At 49.9% G+C, this 9,247-nt stretch overlaps 1 protein-coding gene across 1 annotated transcript; it reads right to left on the bottom strand.

The window, feature by feature from the left end:
• Positions 1–4,618: 4,618 nt before the first annotated feature.
• Positions 4,619–9,022, bottom strand: LOC119323732 (myb-related protein 2-like). Its single transcript, XM_037597435.1, has 6 exons — positions 8,950–9,022; positions 8,779–8,855; positions 8,488–8,563; positions 8,122–8,209; positions 7,758–7,998; positions 4,619–4,951 (listed from the first exon to the last, which is right to left on the bottom strand). The coding sequence occupies exons 1-6, from the start codon at positions 9,020–9,022 to the stop codon at positions 4,619–4,621; spliced, it is 888 nt and encodes a 295-aa protein (XP_037453332.1).
• Positions 9,023–9,247: the final 225 nt, after the last annotated feature.

Here is a 9,247-nt window from a genome sequence, read left to right as displayed (position 1 = left end):
CGCGACGGCAAGGTGGAGGAGCTCGGCGCGGGCGGGGCATGTCCGTTTGGGGTCAGGATGCATCCTGCGCGTTGGGCACAGAGACTTTCGTCCGTCTGTCCGCCCTCGGACGTCCGCCAAATCACACCCCAAACGGACAGAAGAGGACGTCCGTTTGGGGTCGAAATGGGTCATGCGGTGGAGTTGGCCTTAGAGCATGTCCAACAAACGGTGTAAGAAGTTGATGCCCTAAAATAGGAGGGAGGGAGGGAGGGAGGGAGAGAGGGAGAGAGAGAGAGGGGGAGGGAGGGAGAGGGAGAGAGAGAGAGAGAGATAATATCAAAACAAATGGAACGGAAATACTCCCTCTGTTTACTTTTATAAGACCTCGAAGACATTTCAGACGATGTGCAAAACAACCTATATTAAGTTGTCTGAAATGACTAACAAAAGCGAACGGAGGGAGTAATACTTATTACATAGTTCATCAATTGACAACATCAAATTCAAGACAATTTGTTCATCAGACATAACACATGGTGCATCACACATGAAATGAAACATAGAGATAAACTAGCGGTCTTCACCCATTCCATGTCCACCACTCCTCGATGAGGTCTCTTTAAAGATCTTCGTGAGTATCTGAATATCAGAAGTCATGGTAAAGCTCAAGAAAGTTTCGGATGCGGCCTTCTCTTCTACGCGACTCCACCGGCTTTCTCATCAATTCATAGGAGTAACCCAAATCTTGCCCACGTTCATACTCCATGATCATGTTGTGCATGGTCACGGCGGTTGTCATGATCCTAAAACCTAGCTGATCCTGCACAGTAGCAAAACGGCCTTATATAAAATCTCAAATGCCCTCACCACATCTTTCCTAGCAGTTGCTTGAGCATTATGGAATTAAAGTTCTTTCTTACTTTGGGGGCTTTAAATTGGTTTCACAAAAGTAGTCCACTTCAGATATATCCCATCTGCCAGGTAGTAGCCCATTTTGCTTTTAGGGTAAAATGCAGGTGCTCTGACTTTGCATTATAGATTAGGGTTGTACAAGGAGAAACAAGTTGGAGAGAGAACAGGAGGAAGGGTCAAACGAAAAACAAGGTGCAGTCACCCTAGGCGCTGCATATACATGCTTGATCAACTAAGGTTCTCCTGCATTCAGTCTAATCAGCTGCAGGTCATTGATCAAGCCACCTACAACAGAGGCTGGGCAAGATGCCGTATTAGTGATTCGCCTGTTCCTCTCATTCAAAATGTGCCACGCGAAGTATGCTCCCATAACAGCCGTCTGCTTTGGCCCGTCGGCGAGGTGTTGCCACCATTTGTCAATGGAGTGGAAGGAGTTGATGGTTACATGGCGGGTAGCAGGAATCGAAGTACCAAGGTTGTACCACACTTCAGCAGCGAAACGGCATTGACAGAAGAGGTGAGCCGCGGATTCTATAATCTGATCACGGAGGGAGCATTTGTCATCATGCTGGCTGCCCCAGTCGCGGAGTCTATCGGCAGTTGGCAGTCTGTTTTGAATTTGCTTGAAACTGCACCGATGGTGATTCCTCATTGGCTAACCGTGAAAAGGGTGGTGTTCGCTGGAGCACATTGATATCATTGCAAGATCTAGGCATGCCAAATTTATGTCTCCTAATCGGTCACAACTTCAAAAATGATGGTGGCCTTCTTACGTCCTTCATACTGTCTATGCCATGTTGTAGGACAGTTCTTGCATCTCTAGTGCATGCAATCAGTTGAGCCGAGCATACTTGAAAACACGTGCTTTGTTCATCTTCAAAAGTCTCTGAGTGTCCCGAGGCTTTCTTTAGAAAAGAGGCCTAGGCTAGCAAGAGATCCAGATTTATCCACCTCCCGGCGCCACATAGGCCACCAGAGCGGAGGTGAGGGAATCCGATCGTAAAAGAAGGAGGAGAGCAACCTTTTCTTCTAGCGACTGGGGTATCAAAGCTGCTATTGATGAAATACATCTCTAGCGGATAGTACATTTCCTTTGACGCTAACACAATGAAACCAGAGCAAAATGAATTAAATGCAAAGGACACTTGTGAAAAATATGCCACTTTTCTTCGTAAGTACTTCACCGTTCTGATATGTAAGACGGATTTTGATTGTCCAAGTTTATCTATGACCATATATTTAGTTTACCTTTAGTCATATCTCGATTCCACCCAGGTGAATGGCGGGCGACCTCGCGGAAGACGGGCGAGCGCGCGGCGGCGCTGCCCCGATCTCCCTTCTCCGACCTCCCCTTCAGCAGCTGCGACCAGATCCGGGATCCCCTCGACGTCCTCCCTTGGCGGCTGCTCTTCTCCCGCGGTGGCTCCCTCCGCTATGGCTCCTCCTCCACGCCCGAAGCCGGCTTCTGCGCCGCCGTCGGCGGCGGCAGCCGCGGCCTCCCCAGCCCCATCCGCCTCCCTCCCGGCCTCCTGCGCTCCACCATGCTCGGCACCCCCGTCGTCACCGGCACCGGCTGCTGCTCCGGCCGCGCTGGGCGCGGATACCAATGGGCAGAGGATGCTTCCTTGGCCAAGCCGATGCCCGCGACCAGGCGGTCCCCCGTGCCGGCAACAGCCCCTGCGGCCCCGTCGGACACCGCCCCTCCAGCCACCTCCAAGCTCATGGTGAAGCTGCGGCCGCCGCCCGCCGTCGTCCCCCGAGGTTCGACCCCGTTCGGCTTCTCCAGCAGCATTCCATCAAGTGAAGCATCCATTCTGGAACTGGAGTCCACGTCAGAGTCTCTTCCGTGTGTCCACGCGACTGCCGTTGGCAACGTCGTCCCGGCGACGGCACCGGCCCTTCTCCAACAATCTGCGCCAGAAATCCCGCGTCCGTCGCCGCCACACTCGCTCTCCCCCGAGCTTGCGCCTCCGGATTCTTCGGCACTGCCACCCATCGCTGCTGCGCTGGCTACGACTGCCCTTGCTTCCCGCAGGTCAGACCCGACCATTGGGGGGCGGAAGGCAACGACATCCTCGGACGCTGCGCCCACTGCTCCTGCGTCGCAGATCATTGCTGGAGGCGACCGATTCATCCCGCCTGTGCGCCCTAGTTGGGGGGATTGGCGTGGATGCTTTCGTCGGGATGACGCACCTACCGTTGGGTGTTGTGCGGCCGCTCCGCGCGGGGATGAGCTGGGGGGCTGGCAGCTCGTCTCGAAGGGGCGTCGTTCGGCGCCTCCTCCGGCTTTTCATCGCCCTACCTTCAATGCACGGCTGTCTCCTCCGACATGGCTGAGAGATAGATGTTTCCAGTGTTTGTGTCGGGGTCATCGAGCACACTCTTGCAGGGATCCAATCCGTTGCAGGAATTGCCTCCGTTTCGGCCACATTGCTCGCTTTTGTCGTGCGAAGCAACCCGTCGACGAGGCTATGCCGCAACCATGTGTTGCTCCACCGCCTGCATCCGTCATTCAAGCTGATGTGCCATTACAACCAGTCCTTGAGCAGCAGGCTGAGCTACTTTGCGTTGAGCTTCGCGAATGTCTTGTGCGTGATGAGAGTGTCTTGGCAAGGGCGGAGGTTGCTCTTGGTAAACTTCAGGTTGTGCCGATTGGGTCTCTACTTCCCGAGCTTCAGGTTGGTTCTGCAGATGGAGAGGAAGTCGACCTCTATGGAGGGTTCTCTCCTCGTGCTAGGCCCTGCTCTATGGTGTCGACTGACGTTGGGGGTGAAGTGATTGTTGAGGTTGTGGCTCCAATTCTACAGATTATGCCTGAGTTGACAGTGCTATGTGAGGAGTCCACTCCACCTCTTTCAGTGGCGATTCCGAAGGAGATGGGCTTGCTAGGGGTCTAGCCAGACTGACTTTTTGGGGGGTCATTTGTCTACATCCGATGTGTTCTTTTTGGGGATTCCTTTGCGATGTAGATGCGTGTGGGCTTGGGTCTGTTGCTTGCTGGAAATGTCTGTAGGGTCGACAGTGCGATCTTGGGGTTTTAGACTTTGGGAGTAGTCCGCATGTGATTTGTTTGTATTGGTTTTTGCCCGGTTTTCCATTAATTAACTGGGCAACTCTCTTCTTCTTAATTAATTGATGAGGCAAATCTTTTGCCTCCGTTTCGGAAAAAATATATAGATTTAGTTTACAATATTTTCTCAATAGTTATAAACCATAATCACAATGGTAAAAGTACTTCCGAATACCTGATACTGATCCAGTTATGTAGGTTTTATGTCAATTTGTGATCCTAATATTACTGATAGCCTTGCCACAGACAAAAGGGAAATTAACAGTCCTAAGGCCCTTCATAGTTTACCAAGACTGTTAATACTCAAATAATTACATCCCTTGTCATACTGCCTTATATTCAAGGTGTCTCTTAAAGCGACTACTCACTAGCAGAGTCCAGACGGTTTTCCCCCGTTTTTTTTAAATTAACTGCACAATTTTTTTCTTTTTAATTAATCGGTGAGGCAAATATTTTGCCTCCGTTTCGAAAAAACTAGCAGAGTCCAGGGGTCTTCCCTCCTTTTCGGAAAATCGAAAAAGCGCCTAATCACTACCCATTTGCGGCATTCTTGGAGAACCACACCAACAAAAACAACATGATCAGCTGAAACAAACATGAGAACCCAACGCTGAAACCGGTCTACAAAAACAGCTAGCATGCGTAACTTCTAAACTACAATCCAGGTATCGACAGGGAAAGTTCCAGGTTAATCCCCTGCCCAGAAAAGCTGCAGCCCGGAGGCCCCGAGCAGTCGCTGAAGCTCCTCGAAGACGGCGAGAGCGCACAGCTGCTCTGGCTGGGCCAGGAAGAGACATCTTTCACGGCTCTCTGCTCCCCGGCGAACCATGGCGACGGCGAGCATCCGCTGGCCCCCAAGTAAGCCGCCGGCTCATATTCTCCGCTCGTTGCACTGCTGAATAGGAAGCACCCACGCTCATAGCTCTCGATGGAAGATAACTGCCTCGCCGTATGGTTCAGACGACGGACTGCTTCCGGCTTGCTTTCCTGTGAAACCAATATATGCAGGAGACGTTAGAACTTTATTTATAAAAAAAACAGAAAGATCAAACTTCTATAGCGAATTTATCAACTTGCTGAAGAAATTCCAATTTATTAACTGAAAAAAGCATAGCAAAAAGGTACTTTCACCGTTCACAAATATAGGATGTTCTGATTTTTTTTTTCTAAAATCGGATATGTATAGACATGTTTTTTTTTTCAAGCATCAGTACAAACACAAGCGCTCATATACACGCGCATACACTCATCCTTATGAAGGCACACACGCACACCCTACCCCGGCATATCATCTTGAGATTTACGAAGCAACCGTAGGCACGTCGACGGGAACGTCTCCTCCCACTGAAAGCGCATCGCCGAAAATCCTGAAATAAATCCAGGAATAATGCGAGCACCAGGATTTGAACCCTGGTAGGTTGGGATACCACTGTCCACCTAACCATCTCAACCACAGGTTGGTTCGCATGTACAGACATGTTTTAGTGTGTTTATCATTCACTCATTTCAGTATAGTCCATATTGAAATATTCAAAACATATATTTGTGAATGGAGGGAGTAGTATTGATTCTCCTGCCGTTAGTGCCTGATTAATTTTCTCTGGGACGCAGCTAGCTCGTGTGGGTGAGGGCTGCAGATTCTCTACCTTGCCATGGGGCAAGGTAGAGAGCTACAGTAACCCTGCCTTTCCCCTCTTTCGTTCGTTGGATTGCGAATGGACCGACCAGATTTGATGGAACAACACATGTGCTACAGTAGCGTGCTACACCGTTTCATCCGATCTGAACCGTCCCCCTGATCCAACGGCTGTGGGGCAAAGGCAGGGTACTGTAGCTCTCTACCTTATGCGTGGCAAGATAGAGAATCGGGTGAGATGTGATACTACTACGTGAGGAGATGAACTGCATGTACTATCAGCTTGGTCCTAGCCGGTGTTATGGCAGGATAGGAAGGTACAGTATTGACGTGCATCCGAAGAAAAAAGATCACATAGAGCTAGATACTACTGCTGGTCAACTTTTGTGTGCAACCGGAGCTAGCATAGCCACAGCATGAGAGGTGTTCTTAGGCCAACTCCACCGCGGGACCCCAAATCGTCCGGAGACGTCCGTTTGGGATAAAACTTGGTCCAACGCTAACCCGCAAACAGACAAAATCGTCCGCACATGTCCGTCTTAAATCCGGCTCAACCCCAAACCTGGCCCAACTTTGCGCAACAAATGGGTCTCGGCAGACACAGGCGGACGCGGACGGTCTCATCGTCCGCTGCGTCCACCCGCTGGCCCATGAATCAATGAGACTGCCTCCCAGACATGACGGAGGAGATCGGGGCGGCGCGCGTCTGTTTAGGTTTGAGACAGCTCGTGCGCATTGGGCGCGGTTGCTCCAGGCGCCTGTCCGTCCCTCAGACATCCGCCAAATCACACCCCAAGTGGACGTTCAATGGACACAAACGGACGTCCGTTTGGGGTCGTGCGCTGGAGTTGGCCTTAGTTTCGAATTCGATGGATCCCATGGCCATGATGAAAACTGCTGCTTCGACTGCGGCGAGGGTTGAAGCCGAGCGAGCGCTGCAAAAGCCGCTCCTTTTGGCACATCATTGTCGACGAGCTGAGGCAGGTGCCTGCCTGGGGCAAAGCTATTATTCCTGCCAAGTATAGGATAGGGAGGGTTTTCGAGAGCCATTTCTGGCAGCGTCTTATACTAGCGTGCAGCACTACTACCAGTCTAGTCTAGTAGTAGTACGTACCATTACCAGTCTACATACACCACACCACGCCACATTGTTGTTTTGAAATACGACAGCCATTGATAGCTAGCTGGGACTTGCATGCCCATTTAAAGCCAGTATCAGACCCTGCCAGTCAGATCACTAGAGGTTCCCCCATGCTGATTCATGGCATGGCGCAAACTGAGAAACATAGGTCAAAGATACGGAGAGCGGCATTTTGGCTCCTAGGTGCATATGCACCCATTGTCGAAATACACATTTCGAAAAGTTGAAAAATTTGAAACAAAAATCCCACGTGTATATGCGGACATTTTATGTGCGTTCACGAGGTTTCGGTGAAAAACGATGTTTTTTGTAGCTTGTGTAAAAAAATAAAGAAATGCCTCGTGAATAGTTAGAATGAAGCATCCGAAATTGTCTTTTTTACACAAGCCACAAAAAGCGTCGTTTTTCACTGAAACCTTGTGCACGCACATAAAATGTCCGGATATACACGCGGAATTTTTGTTTCAAATTTTTCAACTTTTCAAAATGTGTATTTCGACAATGGGTGCATATGCATCTAGGAGCCAAAGGCAATTACCGAAAGATACGATGGTGGGAGCACATCTGGAGTATAGTGGACAGTAGTATGCTAGTAGTAGAATTCTACTACCAAGAACAACATCAGAAACGATGTGGGTTCAATCAATGTTACCTCAACCATATGCATGCCAGGGCCAGCAGGAGTGTAAGCTAGTCTTGATAGTACTCCCTCCGTTCCTAAATATTTGTCTTTCTAGACATTTTAACAAGTGATTACAACGGAGCAAAATGAGTGAATCTACACTCTAAAATATGTCTACATACATCCGTATGTGATAGTCCATTTGAAATATCTAGAAAGACAAATATTTAGGAACGGAGGGAGTAGTAACTAACTATACTACTCCTACAAGACTAGAGAGGCATGTGAAAGGAAGGATCCAGTGGCGGGAAAGCAGTTAAGACAAGAGGGATATATCTTCTTTTCATAAGCTTTTGCACGACGTTTTTTTAAGCGTTTCTTTTACATGGCGTACCTTAGACTTAGAGGCCTTTGGGCCTTCCACCCAAGGTCGTAATTCCTGGAGGCTTGCAGCAGCAGCGCTGTGCCGTCGGAGGCCCTCGTTTACGGTCCTCATCCTGTCCATGAACGACCTTGCTTGCAGTTGCACGTAATCATCAATGCAGCACCGGTTGCCAGGAATCATCACCATCCTCATACCACTGTTCCCTTGCATGCTCTTGCATGAGGCTGCAACCTCTGTCCCTGCCTTGGCCCTGTTCACCCGAGAACCCAAGAAAAGAGAGGGAGAAAAATGGACGTGAAAAATGTGTTATCAGTGTCTGTTTTTTACATGAAAGTCGAGTAGTTTTGGGCGTAGGAAAGTTGGAGTAAAAAACCTTTTCATGGGTAGGAATGTGAGTCCTTCGGAGCCTCGCTCGTCGGTGGCAAACGGATGATTCTCGAGGCCAAGTTGTGGCTGCGTCTCTGGCGGGAACATGCAAAAGGAGGAAAGGAGAAAGCGGTTTGGCTTTGCTTTAGCATCATGTGTACGTGCATGTGCAGGCAGAATCAGAACCCCCCGCGGCCGCAAAGCGAGCTAACCCAAAACCACAAGGCAGGGCTGTCTTACATTACAGTCAATCATCATCAACAAATTTCAGTCTTATTATAGTACTCACTACTAGTTCCCAAGAAAGAAAGTACTACTACCAACTAAGAAACTGAAGGATTACAAGAAGATTTCACTAAGAAACTGTACATACCAGGAAGAAAGGCAGAGGGATTTTTGGCACCTCCGTCACCTTTCTTTCCATTGCCATGCGGTGTGCATCTGTACATCTGTGTAAACAACAACAACAACAAAAAAGAGTTACATTGCATACATACTCGGCACTTTCTTGATTAGTTTGAAGAGAACATACGACAGAGGCAATCAAGCCATGATTATCCCAGAGATCGACCAGCTAGCTTGCTACGGTGTGAACTGAAGCATCAAGCAAGAGAACCCAGAAGCATCGAAGCTAGTACTAGGAAGGAGGAAAACTGAAACTGACCTGAAGGTGGCTCTTGACGTGGGATATGGTGAGCCCTGGGACATCCATCAGCTCAAGAATGCGCTTCGGAGTCACCTCTGCAGTTTGGCATCACACCAAGATCACGAAAGGCAGGGGGCAAAAGCGATAGAGAGGGGAGGGAAGGGAGTCGAAGGGGAGCCGAGAACGTACTGGCGCTGTCTCGGCCGCCGAGGCGCTCGACGGCTCCCATGAAGCTGCTCTCGAGCTCGGCCGTCCACCTCATCCTCGGCACGCTGGACCTGGTGTATTGCCTCACCAAGCCGCTCCTCCTCCATGCCTCCTTCCTCGCCATCTCTTGCTCGCTCGAATCCTGGGTGAAGTTGCTGTGGCCTGTGGGGTGTTGGCTGTGGCTGGCTTGCCCTTGCCGGCTCGTGTTATATATCGCAGGGCGCGCGCCGCGTGACTACGGCCAGGGGAGCAGAGCTATTGGCCTACCGCGCGCATTGCG

Source organism: Triticum dicoccoides, chromosome 6B (assembly GCF_002162155.2).
Source record: "Triticum dicoccoides isolate Atlit2015 ecotype Zavitan chromosome 6B, WEW_v2.0, whole genome shotgun sequence".
Classification (NCBI taxonomy): Eukaryota; Viridiplantae; Streptophyta; class Magnoliopsida; order Poales; family Poaceae; genus Triticum; species Triticum dicoccoides.
This window is presented reverse-complemented; position numbering and strand designations above follow the sequence as displayed.